A 20,059-nucleotide genomic window follows, 5' to 3' on the forward strand; every position below is an offset into this window, starting at 1 on the left:
AGAGAGGTGAGGAGAGAGAGAGAGATCGAGAGAGAGGTGGGGGGAGAGAGAGAGGTGGGGAAAGAGGGGAGGCAGTGTGGGAGAGAGAGAGAGAGAGGTGGGGGAGAGAGAGAGGGAGAGAGGGGGTGGGAGAGAGAGAGAGGGGTGGGAGAGAGAGAGGGGTGGAGAGAGAGAGGGGTGGGAGAGAGAGAGGGGGAGAGTGAGGGGGGAGAGAGAGAGGGGTGGGGAGAGAGAGGGGTGGGGAGAGAGAGAGCTGGGGAGAGGTCGAGAGATGGAGAGAGAGAGAGAGAGAGAGAGAGAGAGAGAGAGAGAGAGAGAGAGAGAGAGAGAGAGAGAGAGGTGGAGAGAGAGAGAGGGGAGGCAGTGTGGGAGAGAGAGAGGGAGTGAGAGTGAGAGGGCAGTGAGGAGGGAAGAAAGAGAGAGAGGTGGGGAGAGAGAGAGAGGTGGGGAGAGAGAGAGAGGTGGGGAGGGAGAGAGAGAGGTGGGGAGAAAGAGAGAGAGAGGTGGGGAGAAAGAGAGAGAGGTGGGGAGAGAGAGAGAGAGGTGGGGAGAGAGAGAGAGAGTTGGGGAGAGAGAGAGGTGGGGGTAGAGAGAGAGAGAGAGAGAGAGAGAGAGAGTGGGGGAGAGGGAGAGAGAGAGAGAGAGAGAGAGAGAGAGGTGGGGAGAGAGAGAGAGAGAGAGAGAGAGAGAGAGAGAGAGAGAGACGTGGGGAGAGAGAGAGAGAGAGAGAGAGAGAGAGAGAGAGAGAGAGAGAGAGAGAGAGAGAGAGAGAGGGAGAGAGAGAGGGCAGTGGGGGGGGGAGAAATATATATAGATAGATAGAAAAGTGAATGAATCTCAGTTTGGTGTTTACACTTTATTTTTAATTTAATTGCAGAAATGCTCTTGTATGATTTCTTGCAATGAGATAAACAAACATTGTACTTTTGATTATTACATTCAAACACCCTCAAGATAAATATGTTTAACACATGAGGTTGTCATGTTTACAAAATGATGATGAATGCATATTCGTGGCTTGCTTGTACAAACTCTGCACTTACCTGTGCTGCTGCAATTACTATTCCACACTCCTGCCACGTTGCAGTGACTTGTTTTTCTTCCCTCCTCACTGCAACTTTTGGACCATCGTTCGAGTAATCGATGAGATGTCATTCTCCTCATCTTCAATATCATCAATCAGACTTTTTATAATGATATACCTGCCACATAGTGCTGCATCGTGGGTATGTGGGACCCACACGGCTGGTCAAAACCCAAAATCCTTTACCAAACCCTTCATCCCTTTATAGCATCTCACCCCCTTCAAATCCCCCCCTCCCCACTTTCCCAAACCTCTCAACCTTAGTGTCACAATTAGTCCAAGTTCTGAGATCGATGCTCAGCTGTCGGCATCACACTCATGCCATATGTGCAACGTGCTGATGAGTGTGCCAAGTTGGAGCTCGTCGCGTATTGCACCTGCCGCGTTTCCATTGTCCCTTCATTGCAGAAGAAGCGAGTCACATGGAAACGTCACCCATGTCTCAACCCCCGTCCACCCTCCCCTTCCTCCAGAAGGCAAGTTGGCCCGAATAGTATGCGTTTGCTGAACGCCTTGCATTCCAGCATCACTTGAGACCAAAGGGCTTCGGCATGGATCTCATGGTGTGACAGTTAGAGTGAAAAGGTCCTTTACCAGCACCAGTGTTTCACATCTATTCGAACCATGCTCGAAATGCAAGAAGTGAAACGAGAGAAGAGTTATTGTTATAAAGCCTGAATAATGTATATGGGCCATCTTATAGGAACAGACTGGGATAGGACATTCAGCTCGGTGAACCCTGTTATACACTTATCTAGACTCTGATACCTATCAGTACTTCAAACCTCATGGTTAAACTCTCAACATCCAGGCTTTCCCGCAACCCCCCACACCATTGTACCACTTTTACCCCGTTTATGGAACTGCCTTCCGGGGGACATTCATTCCGACTCTTCCCTCCAGGACTTCAACGAGGTGGTGGACTACCATTTCATTTCATCCCCCAACCCTATTCACAATATTTTCTACCCCCATTAACCCCATCTAACCTAACCATCTTATTACAGGTTACAGTATTTCCTCACCTCCCCCTCTCTCCTCTTTTCCTGTTCGTTCATTCCCTTGCCTGTTGCATCCCCCATATGTGAGTTTGTTGTCTTTTTACCCTCTGTCACTTTGCTCTTCCAGGAGCCTCAATTATGTATAAAGAATATTCCCTTTCCTCCTCCATTCAGAGCACACGTAATAAATAGATAACTTATCATGCAGTTAAAAAATGCGTTTCCTCAAACAACAAAATTTCTGGAGATACTGTTACCACAATTACTCCTGTTACTCTTACTAAACAACACCAGGAAATGCCTCGCGACACCACTTACAGGACGAGCATTTGAGTTCATATACTTGGCATAACCACGACAATGTTCAAAAAAAATTTTTTAAGCCGTTATGTATTGCAGACAAAACCAGATGGGCACTCGGTAGAGCACATACCTCCGCCACATAATGCCTGATCCACGACAACATATCGGGCCCAATACATTTTTCAACTGGAACGGGCATTCAGTAGAGCGCATACCTTCGCCAACGCTACATTTTGCCCCCCCCCCCCCAGAAACCGTTGATTGTGAGGGTATTTAATCCCATACCACATAACACATCTCATATGTGTTATGATTGCTTAAAAACATTAAATTTCCTGCTGTTTGACACTGATTCACGTACATTGTACAATTTCTGTATGAACTCCCTGACCTTTTTGGGTGTCGGTGTCAAGTCAATCTGATGACAACTGGTGACATTATAAGAAATCAAATATTACACATCACAGGATAGGGAATTGAATTCTAAACATTTTGAATCTACTAAAATTCAAATTGTATAAGAATTGACCGCATTATGATAATAAAGGTCGTTGACCCCCCTGACCTTTGACCCAAACCGCTAACAAAGGTAATGACGTCATTGTATCATATCATATATCACATGATTGGGCATTGAATTCACAACATTTTGGCATTGGTTGCATGCAAATTAGATAAAAATCGACCGCACTATGGCAAAATGACGATTTTGACCTTTTCATGACCTCGACCTTGACCTTTGTACTCTTAATTTTGTAATTGGTATTAGAGTGTGGGGAATAGAACAGTCAACATTTTGGTGTTGGTTTCATGCAAATCGGATAAGAATTGACCGTGTTATGACTAAAACTGCACATTTTGCAATGTCGTGAGCCCCCGACCTTTGACTCCCAACCACTAATAAGGGTTATTACGTCATTGTGTCATGTCACATATCACAAGATGGGGCATTGAATTCTGAACATTTTGGCATTAGTTGCATGCAAATTGGATACAAATTAACCGCGCTATGGTAAAAAGACGATTTTGACCTTTTCATGACCTCGACCTTGACCTTTGACCCGATCGCTCCCAAAACCTAATCAAATGGTCCTCGCATAATAACCAATCATCCCACCAAATTTACTGCGATTCAGTTCAATACTTTTGGAGTTATGCGAATAACAAACAAATAAACAAACAAACACACATATTCACAAATAAATAAATAAATACACAGCGATCAAAACATAACCTTCGCAACAAAGTTTGCAAAGGTAAATATGCTGTCCACCAAGTTTCATCCGAATCCATCAACAACTTTTTGAGATATCGTGCTACACATCGTTTTTGGCATAATCTCTCAATGGTGAGGAATCACTGAAACAATTATCAGATCCATATCTGGATTCGGATCATCACCAAAATTGAATCAATTCTTCTTGTCACACACCCACCATGTCCACAAAATTTCGTCTGAATTGGTCCAAAACTTTTTGAGATATCATGCTATATATCGTTTTTGGCCCTATCTCTCAATGGTGAAGAATTACTTTTAAAATTCTCGTAGTCGGATCCGGATCCGGATCTTCACCAAAATCTAATCAGTTAGTCCTTGTCACACACCCAGCCTGTCCACAAAATTTCATCCTGATCCGTCCAACACTTTTTTAAGATATCCTGCACACAAACAAAGAAACAAACAGACAAACAAACAAGAAAAAGACATCGTGCAGAGCACGATACTTGCAAAATCCACCTCCCTCTCCAAAGGTTTCCAAAGATACATGAAATTGTCCATTTCATTAAGATTAAAATTCACAATCTTAATTAAAGTTCAGGTCAATCGGATGAAAATTGACGATTTTTCAGTTGAAAATTGATGATTTTCGAAGTTTGACCTTGAGTTGACCTTTGACCTTTTGACCTCAAAAGTAGTTGGTTACCCAATTCATTGATGCAACATGCAAATCTTGTTCAAATTTCAAGTCAATCAGATGAAAATTGCTGATTTTTCAAATAAAATTTGATGATTTTAGAAGTTTGACCTTGAGTTGACCTTTGACTTTTTGACCTCAAAAATAGTTGGTTTTCTAATTAAGTGATGCAATATGCAAATCTTGTTGAAATTTCAAGTCAATCGGATGAAAAATGACGATTTCAGAAATTTGACCTAAAGATGACCTTTGACCTTTGACCTCAAAATCAATAGGCTTCTCAGTTGAGACTACTTCTACAACTTAGTAAAGTTTCATGACGATCGGTTTGGAATTGTGACCTGTAGGCGGCGAACAGACAGACAAACAGACACAGACAGAATAACAAAATCGACTAACCAATATACTTGAAAAATCTTCGATTTTGCAAGTAACAAGAAAAAGACAAACAGACAGAAAGGGGTGAAGATGTAACGTCCTTCACCTTCCGTAGCGGAGGTAATAATGTTGTTATCTTCCTTTTCAACATGGTCTCGTCGAGTGCCAATACATTCCAATGACGAAATATTTCAGAGAAAAAATCCCCCGCGCTGTCTTCAGAAACAACGATATTGGTCGGGTCTATGAGAGGAAAATTTGATGGGTCGTGATGACATAAAATGCCACAATATTTTGTCCAAGTACTGCTCAACGGAAGGGTTTAGAAAGTGCGAAAAAGGTGATTTGTGTTCTACAGTGTTAAAGTATATAATTAAATTGAAATGAAATTGAGATTTCAAAGGTTGTAGAAGAAAATTCTGAGGTTTCCCGCCGTTGCTGCATCGTCTTTTACACCACCTTGTCTAACATGTTCATAAGTTATTAATGCCTGTTGTTTGTGTCCTTTATAACATCATTAAAAACAGTATGCTTCCTGTTTGGAATGATTTTCAATAATGTTTGATCGCCAGGCCGACAGAGTAAAAATATTTCACTGCTCTGTGCACATGTTCGATCAAGAAAAATTCAGAGCCAAAGTACTGCGAAACTACAGTTTCTTTTTCCAATTCATGTTCCATTTCGTGTTCAAAATAAAACATTCAATTGAAATTAAGTTGCATTGTTCCTCGATCATAAACTGACGTCTGTAGACAGACAGACAAAGTTAACCAATTGCTTCACCCCGCTTTGTACTACACCGCTATGGGTAATGATTGGCAACAATAATAAGGATAACAAGTCGGGAGACGGCAATGGTTCCCGAGCGGTATTTGACGATGTAGATTGTTTCAGAAGTCAAGGATGAGACAATGTGATAATTTTTGACCAAGTTATAAAAATGATCAACATGATGTGGTACGAGTGACAGGTTATTAGCTGCAAAATGTCGAAAACCCGGTTTTGTTCAACAACTTTCAAAATTTGACCTTTGCATAACCTTTAAAGGTCACAAAACAATGTTGTGGACATTAAAATAAGGAAACAGGATACGTGCTATAGCTTATTGGAGTTAGTTCGTCGAAGAAGGTCGAAAACCCGGTTCGTTTCCCACAACTTTGAAAATTTGACCTTTGTGAACTTTAAAGGTCAAAGGTCAAGGATTATGACTTTTGGTGCAAAACATCCTCTGGAACATTCCAGGAACAACATAGCGTCATCTAGGCTATATGGCATTTCACACTCCTCGGATTAATTATCCATACTTTGATGAAATCAGCGTAAAAACAAACTTGAAGGGGCGCCACGGGCAAGTTGTTCGAGATAGAGCAAAATGGTTTTAAGACTATAGGTGGGGAATGACCTCAAGATTATGCATAAAAAATATTGTCATCCTAGCTCTCAAAGTTTGGGCGGTCGTATGATTTTTATGTCAAAATTCGCAATTTTCTAAGTTCGTGACCTTGTGACCTTGACCTTGGGACGAAAAAGAAAAATCGAGCTCCGTTGGGCTATGCAGGTGCCATTGGGCGTACCAAATACTGAAACCCCTACCAGATTCGACAAACCCCCTCGGAGAAGATGTAACTTGAAACCGGCTACCCCCTAAAAACATGTTTTTTTGGCATGGCTCCAACCATAATGGGCGCACCATGCCCATTCTCAGGAAAACACAACCAGATCATGATATAAACCTCCCACCAAAATTTTATCAGGATCAGATCAAAACCCACGGAGCTATGCTCGGGACAGACAGACAGACAGACAGACAAGCCAGTAGGCAGACATGGGTAGTCTACTACCCAATAGAACCTGACGCGGTGGGCCCGTTCGGTGGGGAATGACCTGAGGAGTAAGCACAAGAAAATTCATGATTCTAGCTTCAAGGGTTAATGCCGCAGATTGTTTTTTCGTTAAATTACCCCCCACATTTAGAAGTTTTTCGGCCGTTGCAAGGCAACGGAGGGGTCCATAGCAACGGTTCTTTTTCACACATAACTAGGATATACCATGAACCTACCATACCAGTTTCATGTATATCTGACTCATAGTCTCTGAGATATAATGAACTTCGTTTTTTTATTTTTTTTCGACCAGGGTTCATTCAAAGTATATCTTCTCCGACAGTTTTCATAGGATCCAGGTGGAAATTTTTGACAATATGGCTGAATGTACTGCCCACAGTCGCTCGTGGCCCGATTTTTGATTTTCGAAAAAATAAATTTTTTATGATGTTAAAAATAATTCAAAGTCCCGTTGCTGGGCAACCAAAGGGCCGTTAGCAACCAGTACCTACGCGGCACAACGAGGTCATAAACTGGTCCTACCACCCAAATTTCATCAAAATCGAACAACTGCAAGGGGGTCAAAACCCCCCGACAAACACACACACGGACAGACCGACACCACGACCAACAAATAAGGGTAATAATAGATAGATCAAATAGATCAAAAAAAATTTTTAATCGACAAAAAAAAAAAAATCTAAATTTTTTTTTTCGACTCGATCGACTACCCAACAGACCGACGCCACGACCAAAAAAGAAGGGTAGATCAAAAAAAAATTTTTTTTAATTTATATTTTTTGGACTCGATCGACTGCCCAACAGACAGACACACACACCAATAACGAATATAGTGGTCACTTACTGACTCGTGAACCAATATAATGAACCCCCCCCAACCCCCCCCCCCTGCTTCCAACGTTTGAAGCGGGTGTTTCTTGTCTATTTAAATATGACTGTCTGTCTGTCAGTCATGGGTGCCATGTCATCTTTCACCACTTGGCACATCACCGCCAAACTTTGTAAGCATAATTACCCTGTGCATGCAGCACAAAGCGGGGTTAAGCAATTGGTTAATTTGTTTGTCTGGCAAACGTCAGGGATAATTGAAGATTTACTTAATTTCAATTGAATTCTATATTTTGAACATGAGAACATGAGAACACAAATTGGAACATGAATTGGAACATGAAACGACAGTTTAGTCATACTTTTTTGCCTCTTTATAAATTGGATGAAGTCTTGCGCCAAGTGCGTGTGTGCATTCGCACACATTCGTGTGTGCATGAGTAAAGCAATTGCTTCTGCCTGTCTGTCAGTCAAAATGAATTGAAAATCATTTCAAACAGGAAACTTACTGTTTGTAGGGGCTTTATAAAGGACACAAACAACAAGCACGAAGAATTAAAGTAAGGCGTTAAATAAGGTGCTGTAAAAGACGCTGCATCAATGGCAGAAAACCTTTGAAAAAAAATTACACATTTAAAATCTTCATCTTATTTAAATTGAATTATATACTTGAACATGCCATACGTGCTGTTCACTCACCCACAGCACATAGGGCAGAGCAAGTATGATATTCAGCATTCATGCCATCTCATGCCCTGGGGGACAGAGTAACTGCGTGAGATTCTACAGAGTATGCCTGGTGTTGGCTTAATGGTTAGGGTGGTGGGCTTGGGATCCTCGGATCCTAAGTTCAAATCCCACTCGGTTGTTGAATTAATATCAGGTGGGGTTGACTCTGCCTGTCATCCTTCCGAGGTCGGCAAAATGAGTGCCAGAATGCTGATATCCTATGTTGGAGTGGCGACCCATCCAGGATTGTGTCCAATTGCCAAGGAGACTGCTTAGGCAGCACCAATGCTCTGCACAGAGTATGGTCCCAATGGATGGATTCTGCAGAGTAACAGACAAATATGGTGGCACCTAGTACTGTTTGTTTGCTGCATCTTTTTCTCAAAGATTGTTGCAAAATCGTCATTTTCTCTGAGTTGGCAGAAGGTTTGTAATTGCGCAAATGCATGGATAAACCCCGATGGCGATGAAAACCTCATCTCAGCGGAGCATCCTCAGCTCTGGGCTGTTCCGTTTAACCCATCGCTTCGTATGGTTACCATCACATCTGTTATGTAAGGTTCATGAACAAAACGAATATATATATATATATATATATATATATATATATATATATATATATATATATATATATATATATTCTCGGAAACGCAAAGCAAGAGTTTAAAAGACTCTTCCCATGTCCTTTTATCTCAAGACTGCCCAGGGTAAAGTGTCCTATGAACTCTCTAGTTGTTGTTGTCATTGCTGTTGTTATTCTTGGTGTTCTTGTTGTTCAATGGCCGTCCCATCTATAATTGGAAGTTCAAGGGCAACACAATCCTCTTCCATTGATGTATTCTGTATACTGAGTTGCTCGTAAACATAGTGATGATGAGAGAAGCTTTGAAACTAATGGTTCATCTCCAGAAGGAGGGCATTCTAAAAACACAGCAGCCATTGAGAAATCTATTTTGGAAAGAAACGCACTTGGAACACATGTCTGAAATCAGTATGAAAATCTTGTACCTCGATGTAAAGCAATGCAAAGCATCACACACTCATTGTCTAATTGCTGTTTTTTGCTCAAAATGTTATTGTTGTGAGTAAACATTTTCAACGACGTTGTGGTGTACTTTTCATCGGTGCCAACTTCTTTGTACTTTTCCATCATGAACTTTGTAACAATTATTTGTCCAACCAATGGCAGTAGTGTAGGCATCGTTGTTATCTGAATTCTAACCAATCATTTTGCCCGACACTACTACCAGGTTCGAGTACCTCCCCCTCGAGGGACGAGCAGTGAGGAAAGCTTTAACGGAAGTGTGACGACGCTTCCCCGCCTGGTAGCTTACTATTTACACTGTCGTGGAAATGCCTCATGGACTTGAGTTTCACTGGAGTTAAACTAAAGTTCACTGGAGTTCACTGGAGTTGAACCACGTTCGCGGCCCTATCCTCCCGCAGCACTTTGCTCTCTGCACCTGCAGCTTCGTGCCATATGCCATGTCACGGCTCTATCTTCAGTGGGTTTTTTCTTCTTTCAACCATGGGACGACTATCGTCGAACCCCTTTTGGTGAGCAGCTTGTTCCCACAAGCACAGGCCATTTAAGGACATCCGAGTCACCGAGTCAATCATATTATTTCGTGGACATGACGCCAAATTGATCCACTAGTGATACGCCATTTCTTGCTTTTTATTGAACTTGTGACTGTGTTCACACGCACTCAAGCTTAACAGCTTATCAGCACATAGGACACCAACAGTGGTGTACCTAAAGTATGGCAGGAATGGCACATACCCTGGGCACCACTTGAAGGGGGGGGCGCCACTGAGCAGGACTCGGTCTCTATCAAGAATGGAATATTGAAGTTGAAAGACGTCAGAGGTAAAATAAACGAATGGCTGATGAGAACTCAAGAGACGCTGGGTTAACAGCCAATGAGGAAATGGAAAGAGTCATGAAGGGGACACTCGACCGTCTTCACAGAGAAATGGATGAAAGTTTCGCTAGTTTGCATGAAACTGACGCCAAGTTTGGGTTCCTTCTCGATGTTGAGGGACTGTGTTACGGCACCGACAGTAATGACCTCAAGAAGAAGTGCGAAAATTTGGGCCAATGGTACAGCTCTGCTGTTGATGGACAGCAGCTATATGAAGAAATTTTGGATTACAGAATGTTGCTATCAAGTCGGGCCAACATGTAAATATCAAGAGCTGAAGAGCTTCTCAAATCTATTGTTCAGTATGGAAATGAAAGCATCTTCCCCGATCTTCGGATTGCTATTCAGATAATGCTCACCATCGCAGTTTCCATCGCCAGCTGTGAGAGATCATTCAGCAAGTTAAAACTAATACTTTCGTATTTAAGAGCCTCCATGGGTCAAGACAGACTGTGATCTTGCTCTTCTGAGTGTCGAAAGAGAAGAAACTGAAAAAACTGACTTTGAGCACATCATAGACCAGTTTACATCAGTGAAAGTAAGGAAGGTGCAGTGTAATTTTCATGTAGTGCCATAATTTGTTAATTAAAAGATTAACGAGCTTGGGTTGTATTTTTGAGCTTATATTATGGTAAAGTTATCTAAAAGATGGGTGCCAGATGTTTGGACAGGGGCGCTATTTTCCGTAGATACGCCCCTGGACACCACTCGGACTGGACGGTCATGAACCTTTAGCAGTGAGTCAAAGTCGACAACTCGATTTTCTATGACGTCATGATGTTTATACATAATTTACCAAGAAAAATAATTCCCACAGTACATTCAGCGTGAGCAAAAGATTGATCACTTTTACCCCTAATTTGAAAGCCTTCTTAGTCTATAACGCACTTGTCGACCTTCATGGTCGAGAACCGGCACATTCATCCCTCTATCTGTGGTTAGTCTTCATTGTGAGGTTCTCAGATAACGTCTCTCATAAGTTTTCTTTCCTATTTATGGGGTGGTGTCTGATTTTGGATCTATATATTTATTACTTGCCCAAATTTAGATGGAAATTTTGAACCGCTCCAGTTCTGTTCTAACGACGTATTGCAGGCAATTCAAACACTACATCCCATTTCTCTGGGCTGCATACATACATAGAAAACGATGCCTCGTCATTCATCATGGAAACTTTGGGACCATATAAATGGGGTGGTTTGGGGAGAATTTCGACAAGTAATTTGAGATAAGGTAAAGACGAGTGTGAGAGGGCTATGGGAAAAGGTGGAAGCTGGGAACAAAATAAATCATAGTTGGGTCGATTATTTCTTCAATACACGAATCTAAATGAAGAAAGAAAAAAACCCATATAAAATCTGTGCTTTCAAGATCACAGCGATTCCTCAAGGGAGATGTCCATGTCCCTGACTCATCCCTTAGCGTTGTGGTTGCACCGAGGATCTTTCAAAACGCTCACTGGATATACTTACTGTATGTTATTTCAATAGGTAACATACTTGATTTGGAGCTGATTGGTTCAGAGTAGAGTCCCTATATACTAAGAGTATAGTGACAACTTACAATTATAAGCCATTTTGTTTCCATCGAGTGCAGCACACCGAATGTGTGCCCATTGTGTGTGAAGCATAATTTGTCCTTTTTCTAATTGAACCATCTTTCTCTGCACCCAAAAGGAAGATTATATTTCTTATTAATATATTTTTGTTCTTCTAACAAGTCTGAAGAAGCAAACCAGCCAGGGGCACCACACGTTCGGGTTTTCCCAGATATTCCTCCTTTTTGGTTCTTAAATCGCTGTCCGGCTGGGTTTTTTAAACATCCAAAAATGTCCGGGGTTTTGCCATTTTTTTGCTTTTGTATTTTCAAAGGAATAAATTTTAAGATTTGGGATACTTTTTTTACCTTATTTAAACTGTTCAACCATTTTTGTACATTTTCTTACAGTGATAAAATGCAGTTATATAATGTTTGGACTAGAACAGTCTGGTACAAGTCTGTACTACTCCGTCATGGGGTAATGGACATGTTCCACCATTGACACTCACACGTCCTCTTCCTGTCCAACCTCGCAGTGAGAGAGAGTCCAGTGGTGTGCTCAGTCCACGATTCAGTGTCTTTTCTGAGTCCGTACCGTACACCCTATTTGATTTTCTTCAAGAGCTCTTTACAATGCCCAAACGAAAGAGTGAATTCACTGCAGAACTAAAGACAAAATCCCCGTGTTTTTGAAGTGGTCGAGAAGAATTGGAATCCGAGTGCTTGGTATGTGGAGCTGGTATATGTACGTCTCTGCGGCAAATAAAGGTGTTATTGATGAACAATCTCATGTGGATTTCGACAAGCACAATATTTCCAGTAATAATTCAGTATTTGGACTGGAAGAACGGTGGTTTGCAATCAAAATTAATCGAGGTCCAGAACACACCAAATGAGGATGATGATATGATTTCTCAATGTGTAAAGGAAACTCTTTTCAAGAGTATTCTCTAGTTTTGGAGTGTCTCTCTCTGGAGTGTCTTCTTTTTTTGAAGTGTCCCTCTCTGGAGTGTCTTCTTTTTTTGAAGTTTCCTCCTTTTGTTGGAGTGTCGCTCTCCAGAGTGTCCTCTTTTTGTTGAAGTGTCCCTCTCCAGAGGGACCTCTTTTTTTCATTGTCCCTCTCCGGAGTGTCCTCTTTTTTCATTGCCCCTCTCCAGAGTGTCCTCTTTTTTTCAGTGTTCCTCTCCGGAGTATCTTCTTTTTTCATTTGTCTCTCCGGAGTGTCCTCTTTTTTCATTGCCCCTCTCCAGAGTGTCCTCTTTTTTTTGGGAGTGTCCCTCTCCGGAGTGTCCTCTTTTTTTCAGTGTTCCTCTCCGGAGTGTCTTCTTTTTTCATTTGTCTCTCCGGAGTGTCCTCTTTTTTCATTGCCCCTCTCCAGAGTGTCCTCTTATTTTGAAACTTCAAATATGGTAATTCTACGCATCAGACAGGATTGATTTAACCTTCAAACATATCACAGAAACCATGGCGAATTGAAGTGTAATGCGTGAGTAAAGGTTCACACTGATAAGTGCCTAATTCAAGGTGTACAGAGTGTGTGAGTAGAAGAAATACATAGATCGTGACAGAATGCAGAAATTTGAAAGAATTGGAAGAAGGAAAGTGAAAGAGAGAAATGGAGGAATATCATTCATGCCAGATACACACACCTTCAAGAGAGTACAGAAGAGAAAATATCATAATTGCGAATGAAAAAAAGGAAAAAGAGTTTGATTTGATTGATTGATTGTGTGCTTTGCCTGAAGTCAGGTCCTTGGCTGCTTAGCAAGGGTGATACTGGGTGGTTTGCCATTGCCTTCCCAGCAGTTAGTCAGGGCAGGAATTTGTAATTTGACCAGTATGCCTGAAATAACTCACATCTCTTGGCGAAGGACACTGTGGGATCCTTAACATCCTTCAACTTATGATAGCAGATGAGATACCCAGCTTAACATCCATTCGAGGGATCACTCACACACACACACACACACACACACACACACACACACACACACACACACACACACACACTGATGAATCACCCTGCCTGTGAAACACTGGGATAGGAGTTTTTTGCTGGGTCAGTATTTGAACCCAGGTTAGACAGCTAAGAGGCTAATGTGTGTACCTCAAGTCCATCTTTCTTTCCAACTATTTCCAACTCTTAGGAGATATTTCTTTCCAACTCTTAATTTTGTGGTTCGTGCTAAGACGTATGTTATGTATGTTAGAGACGGGTTATTGCGCATCGATTTTGATTCGGTCATGTGAGGTTTTTAGATGTCATTGTAATCTCTTGTTCAAGTTGATTTGGTTTTCATGTAAACAGGTTCCCATAGCATTGAAAATTGTGTGAAATAATAAGAATATAAAATGGATATGTTTTTTTTTTTTAATCAATTATTTAATTAAACCGGAAGTGTGCCATTCGTGTTTACCAGAAATGGATAGTCATTATAAATAGAGGGCATGTGTGTTGATGTGTGTGCTGGTGGATTCCGGTGTACATTCTGTGGAGTGGAGTTAAGGTAAGAAGTGTTGAGGTATTTGGAGTTGGAGTTGGAGTGGGAGTAGGAGTGGGAGTATGTGTATGCTTTCTGTTAGTATGTGGTGCGGCTGTTTTCTGTTGGTGAGTGTGTATTTTTTTCTGTCTTTCTTTCTTTTTCTTTGTCTATGGAGGGATGAATCCTGCAAATAGTTTTTGTAGGGTTCACTTGGCTGTGCCTGGATGGGTTTGAGGGTAGAGGAGTAGCAGCTGAAACCCAAATCCCATCCAGGTTCCTCCTGACTTCATATTTTCTTTTTGCTTGGTCGGTTTCCTTTTGATGACTCCATGCAGGACTGCACCTATTGGGTCTTCCATTTGATTTGAATGAAATTTTATTTTAATCCCATTCTGAATTCAATTGAATAATAATAAACGTCATGGGTCAGGGTTAGGAGGTGTCCAATCAAAGTGGGATGTCTTGGTACCTGCACTTATTAAGTGGCAGTTCTAATTATGTCTCTTATTAATTATACAAACGCCACACAAAACAAGTCCTGGCAAGGGTCTGCAATCTCTGGTTGCTCTTTTTCTTGTTTTATCTTGTATTCTCATTAAATGTCTCATAAACAAATGATAACTGCAACACTTAGACTACTTCAAATAAATTAACGAGAAAGAATCCCAAAATGGAAAGCCTGCCTGCATTTGCTTTGCACATGAAATAAAGTTGACGAAAACAACAGATAAAATAATATCGAATGGACAAAGTTTTTTTTTTCTAACCACTGACTCAGCTACTCACCGACTCACTCACTGATATTAAAGATCGGTACCTTCTGGGTTGTGTAGAAAGCTGTAATTTTGTGTGCTGATGGGCATCGAAGCCAGTACACCAGCAAAAATCACAGAACCGTCGTAAAACATCCATAAATGAAAAAAAAATGAAAAATCAAATACAGGTGAGCAACCCAAGACAATGGGGAAGCAGGGCTCATTATTGCTTACAATGTGTAATCATCCCGTATGTATATGTATATATATATATGTGTGTGTGTGTGATTCTCAAGAAGTATACAGCGTTGTCCGATGTACAAATAATGCAAGCGATGAATATTGTCATTCGTGGTGAAAGGAAACAAAATGGCGTACATGTACCACGTGACCAGAATTTTCTGGACACGTCATGTCACATCTCTTCTATGCAGGGGCTCTAGTTCAGTCTTCAGAGCACAATCCTGGATAAGGTCGGATCTGCCAACTGGGACTACATTGTGGAGCACTCATTCCTTTGGAGAGAATGTGAAGCCGGCTGTCCCATCTGCCTGGCATCTGTAAACACTGATGGATGTCAAAAGTTGAAGGTGTCATTTTTAAAATGAAATAATCCTTACTGCAGTTGCCAAAGCCGAATTAGCAATTCCTTGTATGTTTATGGAAGCCACAATGGTTGAAGGAACTAAAGCGGTGGTTGAACTTCACCTCATCATGTTGCATCCTCAAGACCAGACTTGCAAGTGAATCCCAGTCAGATATTAAATTTTTGGTCTGCTCGATTGGGGAGAGGGTCTTGAGCAACACTGTGTTTCCAAGAATATCAATCGATTGCCCACCCCAAGTCACCCTGAGGGCATTAAGTGTGAACAACAATGTGGAGTGTTAATTAATAGTTCAATGAGTAAATCCATTGCAGTGACAAGTGTTGATTCAACAGTCTACCATACAATGAAAAATAATTATAGGTGATTGTGTGTTTATATTATAAGAATTAATTGTTTATTTAATATTCCATGTGATAAATTGTCTTCTTAGTCTTCTGTTTTTGATTGATTGTATCTAGATCCGGATCTTCACCAAAATCTAAGCAATTCATCCTTGTCACATACCCAACCTGTCCACCAAGTTTCGTGCAAATGCATCCAAAACTTTTTTGAGATATCGTGCTTAAAGACAGACAAACAGGAGTCAAACATAAGCTGCGTCCACCTTTGGTGGCAGAGGTAACAATGGATAAATCAACACGGTGTACGTGTAATCTTGAACATCATGGGGTTATGTGCTCAGATGAGAATGGACAATAATATTACTGTACATGCCTGTGCCTCTTCCATTGAAAAAATTACAATAATAACAAGAGATTGAGTAATTACTAGCACTCGGATGAGCTTCCCAGGTGAGTTTTACGTTACCTTGGGATATTACACCTGATGATGAAATCCTATCTGTCATGCATGTATATCTAATATATAAAGCTCTTGCTAACCACTGACTCATTGACTCACTGACTGATATTAAAGATCGGTACCTTCCGGGTGACTTGGAAAGCTGAAGTTTTGTGTGTCGATGGACATCAAAGCCAGTACACCAGAAAAATATCACGGAATCGTCGGACAACATCCATAAATGAAAATATTAATGAATAAAAAAAATGCAGGTGGGCGACCCGAGACAATAGGGAAGCAAGGTAAATTTGTGTTCCGATGGGCATCGAAGCCGATACACCAGGAAAAATCACAGAACCATCAGAAAGCATCCATAAATGAAAATATAATTAAATGAAAAAAGATAAATTAAAATAAATAAATGAAAATCATATACAGGTAACGACCTGAGACAATGGGGAAGCATGGTTCGTATGCTTACACAATGTGTAAGTACACCCCGCTAGTTTAATATATATATATATATATATATATATATATATATATATATATATATATATATATATATATATATATATATATACACACATCGTATAAGTGTTTATTATGTGCAAAGGCTTATCGTTACCAGAGTTGGATGTTACAAGGATGACGTCACAGTGGTTGTTTGATTATAACAACACATCTATTGTTTTTAAATAAATAAATAAACGTGTGGTTTATCAAAGTTTCATGAAAAAAACTTTCACCGAGTGTCTGGTTACCTGGTCTGTAATTGTGTTTCCACCAGCAAGTCGTGCTGTGGTGATTATGTCTGACATTATTGAGGTGCAAGGTCTGTATGAGAACAAGCTAGAAAGTTAGGTATGAAGAAATCCTTTCGGAGGCTCAAACTGGTGTGGTGATGTTTTGTGTTAAAGAACCAATCATGTAACCACCTGGATGCTTGAGTTGATGTGCCATAAACATGACAATCTTCAAAAGGATTAGTCCCAAAAGTGAGAGGGCTTTTTGACTTTAAAGAAAGTTTTTCCTGATTTAAGGAACTCTTGTTAAGAATCTCTGCCACACACCTGAGTCACACACCTTCCTTCAGAATCACTCATCCCACTTCAGAATCATCTCATCCTGGTTACTCATCCTAATTTGAAGCTGAATGCTCACCATTCCCTTCATTCATCCTATTCTCTCATGTTTGGAATATTTATTCCCTGTATCTGTTGTCTCGTGACCCCCCCCCCCAATCAGGTCCTTCAAGAGTGCTGCCCATCATCACCTCCTACTTCCGCAATCTTCGACTTTTGCTGATACCTCACTCACTCTCCCTCCCCACTCCAACCCCTTCCTTCTCTGTCACTCCTCCACTTCATCCCCTCATATGCGGTGTCTCTCCCTGTTCCCGTTTAATCTCCTACCGATCTATGAACTTGTTGCTCTCTGTCGTTTGGCTCCTCCATGAATCAAAACTTCTGTATCTACACAATGAAAGCCCTCTGTCTGTGTTTGTCACCATTTTTCTCAGAGATGACTGAATGGATCTTCATCAATCTTTCAGAGGTTCAGGTTGGAGCCACAAGGAGTGTTGTGGGCAGAAAAAATTGAAATAATTTTTTAAAAAGAGTTCTTTTTGAGGGTTTATTTATTTATGAAATCTCTCTATGATGCCTAAACCTTTGTAGCAATGTGAAAGGTTATATTAAATGATAACTGATAACATTCCTGAGTTGGTGCAGGTACATATTTTAGGGTCCCACAAAAAATAGACTCCTGCTAGTAAAGACTAAATCAGAGATATCTTTCAGCTCTTCACACAATTTGTACTCATGGATGCTTATTAATGTCGATGTTCTAAACTCCTCTTCACATTCCTCCTCACTTTAATAACCTTCCCACATTCATTCCCGTTAAAACTCCTCCAACCAAAGATTGACAACATACCAGCAGTTCAAACGTCTTTTTTAACCACATTTATACGTGGTAAAACGCACCGATGTATAATCATTGTCTATGTACACACACAAACACGGGCCAATAAAACTCATTTACCCGACATGACATTGAATAACCGATGCAGAACTGAGAACAACAAACAAGCACAGCTTAGAAACATGCTTGTTCGACGTGAAATAGGGACACGAAGTTTGGTGATTTACACTTTGATGGCACACTTAGTTCACACATACACACACACACACACACACACACACACACACACACACACACACACACACACACACACACACACACACACTGTCGTGGCCAAAAATATTGGCACCCCTGCAGATTTTTTTCAAATAATGCACCATTTATTCCAGAAAATTGTTGAAATTAAAAAATATTTTGGTATCAACATATGTATTTCTTTGGTTTGCAGTGGAGCAAAACAAAACAAGAAAAAGAGCAATCGGAGATTGCAGATCCTCACCAGGACTTGTTTTGTGTAGTTTTGTGTACTGGTGTGTTACATAATTAATGAGACATAATTAGAACTGCCACTTTATAATTGCCAGCAGTGATGACCGGGTACCAAGACGTCCCGCTTTGATGCAACCCTGCTTTGATTGGACACCTGACCCTGACCCATTACATTTATTATTATTACTCAATTGAATTTAGAATGGGATTAAAATAAATTCAATTCCAATCAAATGGAAGACCAAATAGGTACAATCAAACTGAATTGGCGTGCTCAGAATGAACCCAAACAAGCAAAAAAGAAAAGATGAAATCATCAGGAGGAACCTGAATAGGATTCACATTTCAGCTGCTACTCCTCTACCCTCAAATCCATTCAGGAACAGCCAAGTGAGCCTAATTCAAAAAAATAAAAAAATAAAAAAATGACAACCCAGATCAAAAAACAATAAATTATTCTGGCTGCCAGATCATGTGTCCAATCAAGTTGAAATTTAAAACATGTATTCCACATCACTACTCGATTATAATTTTGAAGTTTCATGTCGATTGATGAAGCGGTTCCAGAGAAAACATTATATATTTTTCTTCAATCCAATATGGCTGCCAAACCATGTAACATATGATGTCATACGTGTGAAACTTTTGTTCCTCATGGATAGGTGGTCATATGTAAAAAATTTTGCCTCGATCTATTCAGCCACTTCAGAGAAGATTTTTGAAGGTTTTTAAAGAAAAACAATATGGCTGCCGAATCACACGACAATGACGTCATCAATTTTTATTTTTTGTATACATTGTCAAGAGCTCGTGTGTGTTTGTGTGTGTGTGTGTGTGTGTGTGTGTGTGTGTGTGTGTGTGTGTGTGTGTGTGTGTGTGTGTGTGTGTGTGTGTGTGTGTGTGTGTGTGTGTGTGTGTGTGTGTGTGTGTGTGTGTGTGTGTGTGTGTGTGTGTGTGCCATTTTATCCCAAGATGACCCTCAAATTTTCATACTGATCAGATGTAGCGTTCTACAAAAACAATTATGATATCATAAAGGCATCTATGACATCATAAAAAAATAACACTTATTCCCCATGAGGAGAACTTGCTGTGTGCCAAGTTTCAATTTCTTCCTTAGTATGGTTTCAGAGATACAGAGGTCCAAATTTGTTCCGTTTTTCCAACGTGGCTGCAACACCAAGTGATCTATGACGTCATAATTATCAATCAAACATTCTAGATGAGTAGTCACTCCTATGGTGACAATTTCATCTCAATCTGACAAGCGGTTGTGGAGAAAAATACTCAAGTTCTGTGTGGACAAAAGACAAGCAAACAAGACAAATGGACCCAAATGCAATACCCTCTCCTCCGGCGAGGGTAAAAGCTGAAAAAAATTACTAAACCTTTGCTTATTTCATATAGAAATCCTAAAATGACCCGGACAATATTATTGGCACCTTTTAGAAGTTGTTAGAAATAATTAGAT

At 40.5% G+C, this 20,059-nt stretch overlaps 1 protein-coding gene across 3 annotated transcripts in view; it reads right to left on the reverse strand.

The window, feature by feature from the left end:
* The window catches only part of LOC147033974 (E3 ubiquitin-protein ligase NEURL1B-like), a 117,278-nt gene that overhangs the window by 76,350 nt on the left and 20,869 nt on the right, over window positions 1–20,059 (reverse strand). The window contains exon 1 of one of the 3 annotated variants that reach the window (XM_085874122.1): window positions 1,044–1,262. The exons of the other annotated variants lie outside the window; for them this stretch is intronic. Coding sequence (XP_085730248.1) covers window positions 1,044–1,176 — 133 coding nt within the window. The 5' untranslated portion in view covers window positions 1,177–1,262. Of the gene's footprint in view, window positions 1–1,043; window positions 1,263–20,059 lie in introns of those variants that run through there. 3 annotated transcript variants of the gene reach the window in all.

Source organism: Eptatretus burgeri, chromosome 1 (assembly GCF_056783735.1).
Source record: "Eptatretus burgeri isolate ZD-2024b chromosome 1, Ebu_testis_v1, whole genome shotgun sequence".
NCBI lineage: Eukaryota > Metazoa > Chordata > Myxini > Myxiniformes > Myxinidae > Eptatretus > Eptatretus burgeri.